Source organism: Carya illinoinensis, chromosome 8 (genome assembly GCF_018687715.1).
Source record: "Carya illinoinensis cultivar Pawnee chromosome 8, C.illinoinensisPawnee_v1, whole genome shotgun sequence".
In the NCBI taxonomy this organism is placed as follows: domain Eukaryota; kingdom Viridiplantae; phylum Streptophyta; class Magnoliopsida; order Fagales; family Juglandaceae; genus Carya; species Carya illinoinensis.
This window is the reverse complement of record NC_056759.1, coordinates 10,634,589-10,652,075: the sequence shown is the minus strand read 5'-3', so window position 1 is coordinate 10,652,075 and position 17,487 is coordinate 10,634,589. Positions and strand designations below refer to the sequence as shown.

The window sequence follows — 17,487 nt, the reverse complement described above, 5'->3', positions numbered from 1 at the left end:
GAATGATTTTTGGAGAAGGATGGCCAAGATGTTTGTGCCATCCATCTGCCGTAGTACGTTTTGAACATAAGCAATTGTGGGTTTTGAAATCGTAGCCATTGTCTGTGGCAAAGGGTAAACGCCATCCTCACATTCACCTTCGAGTAGTATTGCCCCGTGATTCGATCCTTCACAAAAAAATGAGACAGATGAAATTCAAAGTAGACATTATTTTGTTTGGTAAAATGATGAACGGAAATTAAGTTTTTTTTTTTTTTTTAATGGTGGGAACACATAGGGTATCATTCAAATGAAAAATACAATTGGGAGAGGTAAAGGATAATGACCCAATATGAGATATAAGCAAACTTGATCCGTTACCAATCACCACTTCATCCGTACCATCATATTAAGAATGAATTGAAATATTCAAAAGATCAGTTGTCATGTTGTGTGAAGCAATCGAGTCCACTAACCATTTTTTATCTTTGCTTTTGGAGGAGGCAGCACAATTTGCTAAGAAAATCTTTTGAGTATGGTTCAAACAAGTTTTAGCAATGTGGCCCAACTGGTCGCAAAGCTAGCACTTTGGCTTATATTTGCAAAAGCCTGATCCATTGTTGGTGTGTTTGTTGTTGTCATGACTTTTGGAGGAAGAACGCTGGTCATTCATTCCAGATGGGGGTTGCTTGCGCTGGGTGTACTTTGTTGTTGCAACCAAGGGTTGCGCAGCTTGTTGTTCCAAATGGCCGATTAATAGATCATAGAGCTCCTCAAAACTTAGAGGATTTCTCGAGCTCATATAGGTGCATGAATTTCCCTATACTCTAGACCCAACCCATTTAGAATGTAAAGGGTCAGATCATCATCGGAGATAGGATGATCAATCCTAGCAAGTTCATCAGCAATAAGTTTGATTGCCTGGAGAAATTATGTGACAGTCTGAGTGCCATGATGATTGAGAGTGAGATCCTCCTTCAACTACATCACACGAGTGCAAGATTTTCCTGTATAAAGACAAGTTAGTTTGTTCCAAGTTTCATGAGATGTTTTACAAGAAGCAAGCAACGGTGTGATTGTGGTGGAATTTTCAACATCAATGGCAGGACATAGACGGTCACTAGTGACAAAATCCATGATATCATAGCCAATAAGCAATGCTTCAAGCTGTGCTCTCCATTGTGGCAAGGTAGATGACGTAAGCTTCCCGTTGATGGTAATAGTGGAATTAATGGTGATGATCAGGTTATTAGAGTGGAATTAATGGTAATGATCGGGTTATTAAAGGATGCGGAAGAAGACATTATCGAGGATGAAGAAAAGGTACTCGTTAGAGATTGGCTCTCTTGATACCAAGAGAATAAGCACTGCTTTTGAATTGAATTTTGTACAATTCATTCATATGTCAAAAACTAGTTTATATACAAACAGAATAGCTAAATATGAAAAGTATATAACATAAATATTAATACAATGTAAAACCAATCCTTGATTCTAAATTGCTAAAATCGTCCTTGATTCTAGCTTGCAGCAATCTTGGCATATCAGTTGAGTTTGTAACAGTTTTGACATATCAGTTTAAATCTTCCGTTACATTTCTTCTTCTTTGATAAACCAGTATGATCCGATGTTAAAAAATATAAAACTGATTTTGAATTAAATTTTAATCGATTTTTAAAATGAAATAATCGATTCTAGACCAAACTGACCGAAAGTCAAACTAAACCAATCAGTCCAATTCGATCCAAGTTGATTTTTTAATTTTTTTAATTTATTTTTACACCATTAGGAGTGGAGAAGAAAGAGAGCGCGACAGAGGTACTCAGCATTTTTTAAAAAATAGTTTGTTTTGATGTAATCGATTCGACCGTGATATAATAGAGTTGCATGGCCATAGCTGCATATGTGTCACCCTCCCATTGAATGGTGTAAATTCAACGTAATCACCTAGTCCGGTTTGGAGCGGCTCCTTTGCATTGTGTTGAGAAGACAACCAATCACATGGAAGAAACATTCCGGGTCTCCGAATGATGAGCTCAGAGTGTATGTCACGTCATGGAAATGTCACGTCTATATATGTATTGGTTGGGCCATTGACAAAATTTCTGTTTTTCAGGGAAATGTCACGTCTATATATGTATTGGCTGGACAATTGACAAAATTTTTGTCTTTCATGGAAATGTCACGTCTATATATGTATTGGCTGGGTAATTGACAAAATTTCTCTCTCATGGAAAAACTTGTCAAAAGAATCGAGGTCATTCCATACGTACTGGAGTTGGCAGTACTTGCACCACATCTGGTACCATTAATAGGAGGAGAAAAGCTACGGGCGGTAGTCTACAAAAATCATTTTTATAGCTGACCAATAATCACGTGCCACGTAGTCATTTCATGAAAATCACTTATACACTTGCATACACCCAATAGGCACTTCACGTAAGCACATTTCCCCCCTATCTCCTCTGTTATTGAGACTGAAGTACATCCCCTTTCTCTCCCTACAGGTCCTACTCCCATGACTACGGCGACGACGGCATTCCTAGGTATTTTTTCTACATTTTATTCTCTACATTTAAGATTTTATCCTCTCATAATTTTTTATTTTCTTCTTCTCTAGATTTTATTCTCTAGGTTTAGTTAAGGTTTTATTTCCTGCATTTTCATTTTCTTCATTCACTCATGGGACAATCAACGAGAGAGAGAGAGAGAGAGAGGGTGTCGATTTTGTAAGTTTGTAATCTTAGAGGAGTGAGCATGCCAAGTATATATGAAATAATCTGTTTTTCACGATTTTGCGTACGTAAATGTTTCCTTATGGGCTTGTTTGTTTTGTGCATGGTTGTGAGATTACAACAATTTCCAGCACAGTTCATAGTTTGGATTTGGGTTCGTCTCAATTCAATTTCCAATTGGTTGTTTAGAGAATAGGTTTTTCCTTTTTTTTATTCCCAATTGAATAAAGGCCTCTGTTTGCCCAAAAACTCTTGAATTTTCCATATATATTTCCCATATATTTGTTGAAAATATATCTAGAGAAGAAGAAAACCAGAAAATATGAGAGAATAAAATCTTAAATCTAGAGAATAAAATGCTAAAGAAATACCTATGAATGCAGTCGTTGTCGTCGTCGCCATGGTTGTGGGAGTAGGACCTGTATTGGGAGAGAAAGGGGATGACTTCAGTCTCAATAACAGAGGAGATGGGGGGAAAGTGTGCTTACGTGAAGTGTCTATTGGGTGTATGCAGGTGTATAAGTGATTTTCATGAACTACCTACGTGGCATGTGATTATTAGCCAACTATAAAAATGATTTTTGTAGACGACCGGCCCTTTCTGAGGAATGCTATATATCATCCCGCACCAAATACTTTATATATTAAAATATTATTTTTTTATTTTTTATTTCATTTTATTCTTATTAAACTAATTGAATTATTCTATTTATCATCCACACACTACATATTTATTATAGAAAAAATAAAAAAAAATTAAAATAAGTGTGATGTGTGAAGTGTGAGGATGACAAGAAGAATTTTCCTCTCTTTAATATAAGGTAGGTGCAATGCAAGACTTTTGCATGAGAGAGTCTGACGTCTCAAAATATTATTAGCTGCCGTTAAACCCACAACGTAGGAACTTCCGTTCCAAAAAGGAACTTTTCCATCTTAGGTGAGCCACCTCCTCATCAGTACAACTTGATCTTGTATTTTTTTTCTTTTTTTCTTTCCCTTTTTGCTATCTTTTTCATGCAATTTGTTTATACTTTTACTCGACAATGCATTCCATTAAACTACATATATAATGGCTCGTATATCTTGCAGGCACTGTTCGTGTGTTTTTTTGCCAATGAATTTTTTAATATTTATTTATTTCTGCTTTCTTTAACATTGATGTATTTGTGTGTGTGTGTTTAGCTCTTCTTATTCCGAGAAAACTGATTATGATGCTTTTACTAATACTAACTGCTTTGCATATGGTAAAGAGACACTGTACGTACAATGGGTTCTTCACGTGCAATTGAAGACTGCCTTGGATGGGCGGCAAGAGATGAGTCTGGAGTTCTCTCACCTTACAAATTCAGCCGTAGGTATTAAACAATATATTGATAGACGCGGTTAGTTTTCAACTCTAGGAAAGAGACACTGGGCCAGATTAAATAAATAAATAAAAATATTTTAGCCCCCAAAATGATTATACAAATAAATTTATAAACTGATCTGTCTTGATATGATAATCAAATTATAAAATTATTTTTATTGTTAAATAAATCCATCAGATAATATAAAATCATGTCAATTTGTAAGTTTAATACTTTTATACAATCTATTTGTAGTTGTAGCACTTCTCAATAAACAAAGAGAGATGAAGCCTATTTGGTATTATAGCGGCCTTGTGATTTCCAGACTAGTTCTGCTAACAATTAACTAAAATGTTTGAAATTGGAATTAGAAGCTGAGCTGTTGGAAAATTCATGCAGGGCTGTTGGAGGAGATGATGTTTCTATAAAGATTACGCACTGTAGAGTTTGTTATGGCGACGTATTTTGGACCAGGAACAAATATGGAGACGCCAAGTATCCTGTGGTGCCTGGGTATTAATTAAATTAATATAATGTGCACTAATTTCATGATAAAGATAGTCAAATCACATCATTGGGACCTAAGTAACTAAATTTTATGTAATTAACTCAGATACAAAGCTTCCATGCCACCAGTGTGCCGATCGAGTGTTACGTTAATAAACAATCCTGAATATATATATATATATATATATATATATATTTTCCTTCTTTTGCTAATTTTATGAACTGATGGTCGTTGCATTATTTGCATGGCTGAAGACACGAGATTGCTGGAATTGTGAAGGAGATTGGTTCCAATGTCCGCGGTTTCAAAGTTGGGGACCACGTTGGGGTGGGATTTTATGTGAGCTCTTGCAGAGATTGCCCTTTTTGTAATGATGCTTTAGAAGTCCACTGTGAAAAGGGAGCCGTTCACACTTTTAACGGCATCGATATTGATGGTACAATCACCAAAGGAGGATACTCCAACTACACTGTTGTCCATGAAAGGCAAGTATTTTTACGATGTTGTAAGGTTTTTGATGTGAAAAATGAGGATATGATCACTGAGTTAAGCTATATACAAGTTTAGTATGTGACAGACAATTTATTGTGTGAATCATTATATTCATAAAAGCTTTGATATGAAAATTAAGTCGATATTTCCATTTTAGTGATTAATGGATTGATATGATCAGTTACTCATTACTTGATGGTAGAAATTTGTTTACATATATATCACTTACGAGATTAATATATAGTTTTATTTTAGGAAATTATTGGATCTACAGATATTGCTATAAGATTCCAGATAGCTATCCATTGGCTTCAGCAGCACCTCTGCTTTGTGCTGGAATTACAGTTTATTCTCCCATGATAAGGTACAAGATGAATGAACCTGGTAAATCTTTAGGAGTGATTGGCCTCGGTGGTCTGGGACATATGGCTGTCAAGTTTGGCAAGACTTTTGGGTTGAACGTTACAGTTTTCAGCACAAGCATATCTAAGAGAGGGGAGGCCTTAAGTCTTAATGTAGACAAGTTTGTGATTTCATCTGACCAACAGCAGATGTGTCAAAACCCCAAGGCAGGAGGCCACGGGCCATGCCTTGACCAGCACCAGCCCATGTCAGGACAGCACGCCAGCAGCACTATTAGCGTCGCTTGATTGCCCACAGACCAAGCCCTTGGTGAATGCTAGACCACGGTCACCCTCCATCAGGCAGCGAACAGTCGGTGCACGCACGTAAGCGAGGTTGTCACACCACACTCAGCGCACGGCTAGACTGCACGCACGCCTAGTGCGCGTGCGCAGCGGGCACGCATAGGCTATGCGCACACACCGCGTGCATGCATGGGCCGTGTGTAGGCACAAGGTCTATGCATGGCCTAGGCACCTGTGCAGCGCACGCTTGCACACCCACCTTGGAATTGACGGTGCGGCTGCCCAGCAGGCCCACGCATGCTGGCATGCCGCTCAACGCCCTGGTCTTGACCAGGGCCATGCTGATCAACACCCTGGCCTTAGCGTTGGCCAAGGCCTTGCTGCTCAAGACCAGGGCCATGCTGATCAACACCCTGGCCTTGGCCAGGGCCTTGCTGCTCAACGCCTTGGTCTTGACCAGGGCCATGCTGATCAACACCCTGGCTTTGGCCAGGGTTTTGCTGACCAACGCCCAGGCACCACAGCCTGGGCCATGCAAACCAACGCCCCACTGGCCTGGGCCATGCAACAGCCTGCCATGCTTAAGCCAACCACGGTCCAACCCAGCGACTCACCAATGGCGCCCAGCCCACACAACCTGGGCCACACATGCAAGGACCATGGACCAGCCAAGGCTAGCCCAGTAGGCCAACCTGAAGACCCACGTATGCAAGCATGAAGCCTATGCTGTGAGTCATCCTGGCCACCCATGGGCTATTGACAGCATGAGGCCTTAACCAGGAGGCGTGGGCCCAGAACCATTTTCCCTTTGTAATCGTTTTAGTTGCTTTTTAGTATAAGTGAGGCAATAGGCTATCACTTAGTTTTTATCTTGGAACATTTGGACGAATTTGGCTTGTAAGCCCCCATAGACACATTGGTGCTTTGTCACTTAGGCTCCATTGGGTGCAATCCGTGAATCCCAAAGGAGAAGGCTCACCCTGCGCAATTCATGAATCAGGATAACCTATTCATTTCATTGTTTTCCTTCGATTAATGCATTGTTGAGGTATTTCAGCATTTTGGATTGTGTCTATTGCATCACATTCGCATTTGCTTGCTAATTATTTTGAACCGTTCGAGTGGGGCATCACTTAAGGCAGCCACGAGTTGTCATTGAAGGGCATCTGGTCTGCACCAGGCCACCCTGGTCGAATCTGAAGCAAGGTCAGGGACAAGCTGACAGTTACCACCCACCAGTCAAGCCACACGCCTAACATTTGCCACCTGTCTAGCCACAACCGCTCCCCTACTTTGTAGGGAGTAACCAAACATCCCTTAAACTGCTCAGCCATCACCCACTCGACCAACCCACTTAAACCACCCTTAGCCACGTGTGCTTCATCATCAGAAGACACCTCTGTGAGACTTGGTCAGCCCCCCAAGCGAGTGACACCTGTGCTTGACTTGGTCAGCCACCATCAGGAGACACCTGGTGCCTGACTTGGTCAGCCCACCAGTAGGAGCCACGTGTGCTTGACTTGGTCAGCTAGCCACTTAACCACCTGATCTCACTCACAACTGTTTTTGATGATTCAGCTACTGCACATGCATGTATGCACGCTCAGTCACTAGAATCTCGCCCACCATCAGCCACTAATCAACCATACGAACTCAGCCAACACCACCCATAACCATCACGGTCAAGTAAGTGGCAGCCCACATCGTTCATTGAGGAGCAAGAAGGGGCGCGGCAGCTTGGTGTCTAGGATCTTGATCGAGGACCCTATAACCAATTTGGTGCTTTCATTGAGAGCAGCCACGTGCTTGAAGGTTCAAGAGAGGTTCTCACTTCTCTATTGAGGTAGGCAACCCATCACTTGTCTTTGTGAGTTTGGTTGGGGGATCCACAGAGGATCCTGACGTTGCTGCAATTTTTCTTTCTATTGTTATTGTTGCATTGTGAAGTTTGGGGGTTGTGGTAGAGGAAGGAGTAGATAGGTTTGGAGCGGTTGCCACGCTAGAACATGAGCAACCCAAGGTCGGACTCAGTTTGTGGTTGGGGTCGGTCACCCTTGAAGGTGAAGGACCCAAGGTTGGAACCACGAGCCTCCACCATCAGCCCGTTTTTCATCCCTTTTTACCAACAATTTGCAAGCCTAAACCATCTGTGAGGGTCAGTTTGCAAGCCACTCAGCCGTGATATAGTAATAAGAGTGAATCAATATGCAAGACAGGCAGTCTGTAGAGGAGCCCACGAGCATTTCTAATAGAGCCCGGCTAGAAGTTCTAGAGGATCACACCAACAAGATTACTTCAATTCTTGATGGTGTCACCAACAACTTAGCTGAGCTGCGTGTGGCCATGGAGACCTCTAACAAGGATAACCAAAGGGCCATGGAGAAAATAAGGAGAGAGACGAACACCACATTGGAGCGGCTAGACAGGAGACTAGCCGAGAACCGTCCTATGACACCACCTCATGGGGGCGATGCCTATACTGATGGACTGGAAGCCAGTGTAACCGTGTCCATGCATGCGTCACCAAGGCAAGGTTTGAGGCATGGTGGCCGTGTAGAGAACCGTCAAGGTTACCATGAGAGGTGGATTCCAAATGCTGCCTTTGACAGAGGAGCCATTGGCTGGCTATCGGGCTGGAAGCCCTAGTGTTCACCATGAGCACCAGGAATTTGAGCACAAGCAAGGCTATGAGGAGCCTTACCAACATGAGCAACCCGGGGCATGGAGAAGGCAGCCAAGTCGTGACTACCATGGGCCACAATTTGAGAGGGACGACTATGAAGATAGAAGAGGAAACCGGCATCAGGATTGGGGACCCAGGCGGCCTAAGGTTGACTTCCCAAAGTATAGCGTTGGTGACCCCTATGAGTGGTTGGACAAGGTCCACCACTACTTTCTGATATATGACATCCCACGCCATGAGAGGGTGTCCATAGCTTGCTTTTACCTTGAAGGCAGGGCTGGAAAATGGTGGCGTTGGATAAGGGACCAGTACGACAAGGATCATATGAGACTGGGTTGGACAGCCTTTGAGAAGGAGCTCCTCAGTCAGTTCGGGCCATCACCAGGTGTCAATCACCATGGGCAGCTGGCCAAGCTAAGGCAAGAGGGCAAGGTCCAGCACTATATAAAGGAGTTCAGGCAGCTACAGATCATGGTTAGGGGCTAGTAGGAGGAAGCTTTGATAGGCACATTCATTGATGGTTTGAGACCTTGGCTTGCCAAGGAAATCAAACTTAGACAGCCCACAAGGCTACCTGAGGTGATGAAGATGGTTGAAATTCTTGAGGAGAGCCATTCTAGTGAGCGGCGCCCAACCAAAGACATGGGGAGCAAGTCTTTCAAGACTGTAAACCAAGGTCTCTTGGAAGGGAAGGGACACATCAGCCACCACCTCCAAACCGAGACCGGAGATCAAGAAGTTATCCAGTGAAGAGGTGCAAGAGCGCATCAAGAAGGGGCTGTGTTTTAAGTGCGGAGACAAATGGGGCCCTGGTCACAAGTGCAAGGCAGCTCAGGCCTTGTTTATGTTTGAGGACGAGTCAAGTGATGATGAGTCTAAAAGCAGCCAAGAGGAACCCAACCAAGAGGCGGAAACCGAATCTGGTGGCACACCAGAGAAGGCTGAGCTATCATTGAATGTCATGGCCGGCATTTCTAAACTCACGTCCATGAGATTGATGACATGGGTGGGCAAGCATGAAGTGACTTTGCTAGTAGATAGCGGCTCCACACACAACTTCATTAATTTCAGCATTGTGGGCAAGGTTGGACTTAAGTCGAGCCCTATCCCCCCATTTGAAGTAAAGGTGGCAAGTGGAGAAAAGCTGCAATGTGAGGCCCTCATCCGTGAAGTGAAGATGAATGTTCAGGGGGTCCGTATTATGGCAGACTTGCATGTGCTGCCCTTGGTCGACCTTGACTTAGTCTTGGGGAATGCTTGGCTGAAGAGCCTTGGCAGGGTCGTCCATGACTATCACAACATGACCATGGAGTTTAAACTTGGCTCCAAGAAGCGACTGTGGACAACCATTGCCAGTAAGGAGATCAAGTCATGTGAAGCCATTATGTTTGAGAAGCTTTGCAAAGGCGGGGCACATTGCTTCGCCATCGTGGTGGCCAAAGAGGATGTAATGAGACAAGTCGAGAACAAGGGTCAGGAGGGCACCCATGATGTTTTAGAGCTACTGCCTGAGGAAGTCAAGCCTGTCTTAGCAGCCCACAGGGGAGTACTCGAGGTGCCCACTGCACTTCCACCTCCTAGAGAGTTTGATCATAGAATTCGACTAGTGGATGAAACCAAGCCGATCAACGTGCCACCCTATAGATACGCCCACTTTCAGAAGGGAGAGATTGAACGGCAGGTAGATGAGATGCTGAAGAGTGGCCTAATCCGCCCTAGTACCAGTCCCTTTTCTTCACCGGTGCTGTTGGTGAGGAAGAAGGATGGCACATGGAGGTTCTGTACGGACTATAGGGCCTTGAATGAAGCCACGGTCAAGGACAGATTTCCAATCCCCACTGTCGATGAGATGTTAGATGAGCTGCATGGGGCTACGGTGTTCTCGAAGTTAGATTTAAGGGCCGGCTACCATCAGATTCAAATGAATGAGGAAGACATCCATAAGACAGCCTTTAGGACTCACTCAGGCCATTATGAATACCTGGTGATGCCTTTCGGTTTGTGCAATGCTCCATCAACGTTTCAGGCTGCAATGAATAGCATCTTCAAGCCACTACTTCGGAATTTTGTGCTTGTCTTCTTCGATGACATTTTGGTCTATTCTAAGACCATCGAAGAGCATAAGCAACACTTGAAAAAGGTGCTAACAATTCTGAAGGAGCATCATTTCTTTATCAAAGCCACCAAGTGTGCCTTCATGGAGAAAGAGTTGGAGTACTTAGGCCACTTTATCTCAGGAGATGGTGTCAAAGTCGATCACAGAAAGATAGAGGCCATGGTGGATTGGCCTCTACCCAAGGACATCTCAGCCTTGAGAGAATTTATGGGGCTCACAGGTTATTACAGGAGGTTTGTCAAAGGCTATGGGCTCATAGCCAAGCCACTCACAGCAATGCTCAAGAAGGACAGTTTCGAGTGGACAACCGAGGCTAGGGAAGCCTTTGAAGAACTGAAGCGAGCCATGACCAAGACACTTGTGTTGGCACTTCCCAATTTTGAAGTTTATACAGATGCAAGCGGCGAAGGCATCGGGGCTTTGTTGGTCCAAGACCAAAGGCCTTTGGCCTTCATTTCCAAGGCACTCGGGCCTATGAAGAAAGCATGGAGTACCTATGCCCGAGAGCTATTAGCGGTGGTGCATGCTGTCAAGGTGTGGCGCCCATACCTCTTGGGGCGCAAGTTTACCATCATCACAGACCAGCAGGCCTTAAGGCATCTATTGGAGCATAAAATTGTCACCCCGGAACAACAGAAGTTCCTTTTCAAGTTGCTAGGCTTTGAGTATGACATAGTGGGAGATGACGAGGAGTCATCAAACTTGGCACTAAGTGGGGCAGAATGGCGAGTATGGGACAAGATCAGAGAGGCTACCAGATTGGATGCAAGGGCACTTGAGATCATTGAGCTCTTGGATACCCAAGGGCAAGGGGTTGTAAACTACAAAGTGAGAGACAGTCTGATCTTCTACAAGAACTATGTTTATGTGCCAAACGTTCTCAATCTCAGGAAGGAGATCCTAGATCACTTCCATAACAGCAAGGAAGGTGGTCATTCTGGATGGTTGAGAACATACATCCGATTGAAGCATTTCTTCCATTGGGAAGGAATCAAGGGTGATGTCAAGAGACTTGTGGCCAGCTGTGACATCTGTCAAAAGGCCAAGTATGACACTAAGCCAGAAGCGGGACTTCTCCAACCATTGCCAATTCCAAACAGAATTTGGGAGGACTTGGCTATGGATTTCATAGAGGGACTACCCATTAGTGCAGGGCATGAAGTGATTCTGGTGGTAGTAGACCGGCTAAGCAAGTATGCCCACTTTATCCCTCTATATCACCCTTATACAGCCAAGTCAGTGGCTAAAGCCTTTGTCAACAACATTACTAAGCTGCATGGGTTTCCAAGGACCATAGTATCAGATCGGGACAGGGTCTTTATGAGTTCATTTTGGAGGCAGCTATTTGAATTACAAGGCAGCAAGCTTAAGACGAGTTCCTCTTATCACCCACAAACGGATGGCCAATCTGAGGTGGTCAATAGGACCTTAGAACAATATTTGAGGTGCTTTTGTCATGAAGAGCAAAAGAGATAGGCAGATTACCTTCCATGGGCAGAATTTTGGTATAACACATCTTATCACTCTTCTATTGAGAAAAGCCCTTTTGAAGTCGTATATGGCAGACCACCACCACTTTTGGTCAGCTATGAAAAGGGCTCAGCCAGTAATAATGAAGTAGAGCAGGAGCTGATTGATAGGGACGAGGTACTGGCCAAAGTTAAAAAAGAGCTCAAGAAGGCCCAAACTCGAATGAAGAAGTATCATGATCAGGGACGACGTGCTGTGTCCTTCAAAGTAGGCGACTATGTCTATTTGAAGCTTAGGCAGTTTGGGCAGAAGACCATGAGGAAAACTGCGAGTGCAAAGCTGAACCAGAAGTTCTATGGGCCTTATAGAGTGTTGGAGAAACTGGGCAGTGTTGCATACAAGCTTCAGCTTCCACCAACTTCACAATTGCACCCGGTATTCCACGTTTCCTTACTCAAGAAGAAGGTTGGAAATCCGAGTCTCATTGGGGAGGAGTTACCCACAGTGGATCAAGAGGGAAGGATCCTTATGAAGCCAAACGAAGTACTCGGATATAGGTTGCATCGAAGGGGCCGAGGGAGACCAAGGGTGTGGCAAGCATTGATCCTGTGGGAATGATTATCAATGGACGAGGCAACTTGGGAGGACTATGATGGGCTGGAGAAGATGTATCCCCAATTGATCCTTGAGGGCAAGGATATGCTAAAAGGTAGGGGGAATGTCAAAACCCCAAAGCAGAAGGCCACGGGCCATGCCTTGACCAGCACCAGCCCATGCCAAGACAGCACGCCAGCAGCACTATTGGCATCGCTTGATTGCCTACAGACCAAGTCCTTGGTGAATGCTAGACCACGGTCACCCTCCATCAGGCAGCGAACAGTCAGCGCGCGCACGCAAGCGAGGTTGTCACACCACACTCAGCGCACGGCTAGACTGCACGCACGCCTAGTGCGCGTGCGCAGCGGGCACGCATGGGCTATGCGCACACACCGCGTGCATGCATGGGTCGTGCGTAGGCACAAGGCCCATGCATGGCCTAGGCACCCGCGCAGCGTATGCTTGCACACCCACCTTGGAATTGATGGTGCGGCTGCCCAGCAGGCCCACGCATGCTGGCATGCCGCTCAACGCCCTGGTCTTGACCAGGGCCATGCTGATCAACGCCCTGGCCTTGGCCAGGGCCTTGCTGCTCAACGCCTTGGTCTTAACCAGGGCCATGCTGATCAACGCCCTGGCCTTGGCCAGGGTCTTGCTGACCAACGCCTAGGCACCACAACCTGGGCCATGCAGACCAACGCCCAGGCTCCACTAGCCTGGGCCATGCAACAGCCTGCCATGCTTAAGTCAACCACGGTCCAACCCAGCAACTCACCAATGGCGTCCAGCCCACACAACCTGGGCCACACATGCAAGGACCATGGACCAGCCAAGGCTAGCCCGGCAGGCCAACCTGAAGACCCACGCGTGCGAGCATGAAGCCTATGCTGTGAGTCATCCTGGCCACCCATGGGCCACCGACAGCATGAGGCCTTAACCAGGAGGCGTGGGCCAAGAACCATTTTTCCTTTGTAATCGTTTTAGTTGCTTTCTACTATAAGTGAGGCAATAGGCTATCACTTAGTTTTTATCTTGGAACATTTGGAACTTAGTTTTTATCTTGGAATATTTGGACGAATTTAGCTTGTAAGCCCCCATAGACACATTGGTGCTTTGTCACTTAGGCTCCATTGGGTGCAATCCGTGAATCCCAAAGGAGAAGGCTCACCCTGTGCAATTCGTGAATCAGGGTAACCTATTCATTTCATTGTTTTCCTTTGATTAATGCATTGTTGAGGTATTTCAGCATTTTGGATTGTGTCTATTGCATCACATTCGCATTTGCTTGCTGATTATTTTGAACCGTTCGAGTGGGGCATCGCTTAAAGCAGCCACGAGTTGCCATTGAAGGGCATCTGGTCTACACCAGGCCACCCTGGTCGAATCTGGAGCAAGGTCAGGGACAAGCTGACAGTTACCACCCACCAGTCAAGCCACACGCTCAACCCTTGCCACCTGTCTAGCCATAACCGCTCCCCTACTTTGTAGGGGTAACCAACCATCCCTTAAACCTCTCAGCCATCACCCACTCGGCCAACCCACTTAAACCACCCTTAGCCACGTGTGCTTCATCATCAGAAGACACCTTTGTGAGACTTGGTCAGCCCCCAAGCGAGTGACACCTGTGCTTGATTTGGTCAGCCACCATCAAGAGACACCTGGTGCCTGACTTGGTTAGCCCACCAGCAGGAGCCACGTGTGCCTGACTTGGTCAGCCAACCACTTAACCACCTGATCCCACTCACAACCGTTTTTGACGATTCAGCTACTGCACATGCATGCATGCATGCCCAGTCACTAGAATCTCGCCCACCATCAGCCACTGATCAACTATACGAACTCAGCCAACACCACCCATAACCATTACGATCAAACAAGTGGCAACCCACATCGATCATTGAGGAGCAAGAAGGGGCGCGGCAGCTTGGTGTCTAGGATCTCGACGGAGGACCCTATCAAGATGGCGGTAACGTACAAAACAAGGCTTCTTCTTAGTTAATATCTCCTTGAGTTTTTACGCAAATTTTGAATTTTTAAGTTGAAGAAAAAGATTAATGCTACTGCATTAATTTTCCATTTAATAAATATGTTATATATCTCGTTTACATGTCTGTCTCTCTCTTGTTTAAAATTCTTGAATTCTTGTCCAAACTTAGATAAAATATTTTTCCCATATGCAAGGCAATATTAAAGTCGATGTCTTAGGATTGGTTTGGTTACACAAAATTAATCATCTCATATAATCAGTATAATTTTTTCAAATTCTCACACAAAATATAATAAACAATTCAATTTTTTCAAATTTCAAAATAAAACTGATATTAAAAAATTATATTATAATAACATTCTATTCAACTTTCAATAAAATATCTCATCTCATCTCAATTGAATTTGATAACCAAACAAGACCTTAATCAATGGTTTTGTTCTAGCTGATGGTTACTCTTTCCATTATTTTCTATTGCAGGCCCTGACTAAATCATTTGACTTTATAATAGACACAGCATCTGGGGATCACCCATTTGATGCATACATGTCACTCTTAAAGACTGCTGGTGTTCTGGTCCTTGTGGGTGCCCCTAGTGAAGTCAAGGTCAGCCCTGCTAGCCTTCTGCTAGGTAACTTTCTCGATTTTAGAACTCGAGCATTTCTTGAAGTTCATATAATTTCCCAACCTAGGTTTCAAAATTTGCCAGCCTAATGAACTACATGCATGCAGGAATGAAAACCATTACTGGTAGTCAAGTTGGAGGCACGAAAGATACACGAGAAATGATAAACATCTGTGCTACTCACAAGATTTATCCCGAGATAGAAGTAATTCCGATTCAGTATGTAAATGAAGCTATTGAGAGGCTGATCAAGAGTGATGTCAAGTACCGGTTCGTGATTGATATTGAAAACTCCCTGAAATGACACCATGAAGCAGACAAGGGAGGGATTTCTTTTATGCATGAAGCAGGTAGCGTTTCCAATAAATCTAGAAGGGTTGTATCTGCTTTTCTCTGTTGGGACGTAGTTAATTAATAGCATGAAATTTCTGATGGTTAATGTTCTCACTGTTTTTGTATGTGCGTCTGGTTTTAGTTTATGGTGCTTTATTTATTTTGTAACTTGGAGATCAAGTTATGTAGTGTAACTTGGTTCTTTATGTTCAAATCAACCTGATTACTTCCAGAATCTATTTTTGGAGTTGGAGAGTATAGCCTATGAGCCTCATAATGCAAGACAAATGTGTATGGCCACCAATATCTAATGCAAGACAATTGTTGAAGCTGACGCCTAGGCTGGATCTCATTACTTAAGCTAATGCTAAGGGGCATGACCGAAAATACAATGCTAACTCAGAATCATCTTATTTGATTTCATTATGAGATTATCACTTACTCTAAAACTTGGAGCAAATGAAAACCTTCATCATTCCATTCCTGATGGCCGTACCGTAAGCATCAAGGTAAATCCTCATGGCAAACTTTCCACCGATGTGACTTTGTTGAGCATCCTCGTTACAAAATTGTAGCACAAAAGCTCCTCGACAAATTCGTTACCAATATAATTTATTCTAAATTTATAGATACCGCATATTTACATTATACAACAGTGGTGACAGATTTCTTGACAGTAGTCTCATCTTTAACTAGAACCATTTCAACTTAGCATTTCCTGAAAAGACACTAAAATACGGTTGACTGATATTTGTTGATACTAAAAAATGTTAAATGGCACTTCACCATCCACTTCGCACCATCAGCATACTCTAGCATTCTAGAAATGCTGAACAAAAGCTGTAAAGCTCCCATAATATAGTATTCTAGCTTCTTTCTTCTGGATAATCAAAGATTTTAGAGTTCTTCTATATAGCAACCACGTATTTTAACACATCCGCCCATGTGGTGGTGACATGGATTTAAAGCAAAAAATAGAAGAAAAGTGGAAGAACTTGTTTATTTCAGCTTTTTCACCAAAACCCTATCTTGTTTAAACAAGTTGATTTCAGCTTCAAGCCCTATAAAATCTAAACAACGCCTGAAAGCCATCCTTACATTTCCAGGTAACCCAAGGTCGTCAACATCTTCTCTAAACACAAGTTCATCAGATTCAGCCCATCTGGCTTTCATAGCCTGTTAGCACCTGCCGAGATCAGCTTACTTCGTTCCTTTTTCTAGTGTTCATGTGCTTTGCAATTTCATTATTTTTGATACAATGCTATCAATACCTGTTTCCACCTTGCAAGAGTCATTTATTTGCAAGAACAGATCCTCTGGAAATCAACTTTCATAGCCACCCAAATCAGTGCAACCAGTGCTAAGAAGTTTCTGCCTATAAGCCTAAACAATTTCTGTTTCATTCTTATGTCTAAGATCTTCAAAAACCTGAAATAGAAAGAGATAAAGGAAATGCCAGACCTCATGGAATATCAAAGGGAGCTGCGGCAGGGAACCTCATGGGTGCCACCATCAGAAATCCAGTTTTAATCCTTTTCATTCTTGGCTGCTATATTATAAACAACAGTAAAATGGGAAACACGCAAGCCAATGTGGTGGTGTGGCGGGTGTGTTAAATAAACGGCTTTTGTATAGAATACTGTGATACCCCTATATGATAAGCTTAAGGGTAGGTGGTGTATGGGATCCCACATTACTTGGAAATGAGAAGCTCTTGCTCTTTATAAGGTTCCAATGGATCTTCAATTGTATCATTGACTAGTCCTTTTGGAGTATAGGTCATGTGGTTTAGGCCTTCCATTGGGACATTACAAATGGTATCAGAGCCTATCCCAATCAGAAATGTGGGACTTGAGCCGTGCCACTTACAACGGACAGGACCAACGAGAACGTCGGAAATTTAAGGGGGGTAGATTATGATACCCCTGTATGATAAGATTAAGGGTAGATGGTGTATGGGATCCCACAT

The 17,487-nt window shown here is 43.7% G+C and overlaps 1 protein-coding gene across 1 annotated transcript; it reads left to right on the top strand.

Moving 5' to 3' along the window:
- The first annotated feature begins 12,600 nt into the window (after window positions 1-12,600).
- On the top strand, window positions 12,601-15,923 carry LOC122274390 (probable cinnamyl alcohol dehydrogenase 1). Its single transcript, XM_043083432.1, has 3 exons — window positions 12,601-12,855; window positions 15,041-15,191; window positions 15,293-15,923. Exons 1-3 carry the CDS (start codon window positions 12,601-12,603, stop codon window positions 15,487-15,489), a joined length of 603 nt encoding a protein of 200 aa, XP_042939366.1. The 3' UTR covers window positions 15,490-15,923.
- Window positions 15,924-17,487: the final 1,564 nt, after the last annotated feature.

What these genes read in the sequence shown, in the direction of transcription:
- LOC122274390 (XM_043083432.1), top strand. Translation starts at nt 12,601, where the DNA reads ATGGACGAGGCAACTTGGGAGGACTATGATGGGCTGGAGAAGATGTAT. An exon ending in CCTCCATCAGGCAGCGAACA is followed by an intron (nt 12,856 to 15,040) that starts GTCAGCGCGCGC and finishes TTTCTATTGCAG; the next exon opens with GCCCTGACTAAATCATTTGA. An exon ending in CCCTGCTAGCCTTCTGCTAG is followed by an intron (nt 15,192 to 15,292) that starts GTAACTTTCTCG and finishes ACATGCATGCAG; the next exon opens with GAATGAAAACCATTACTGGT.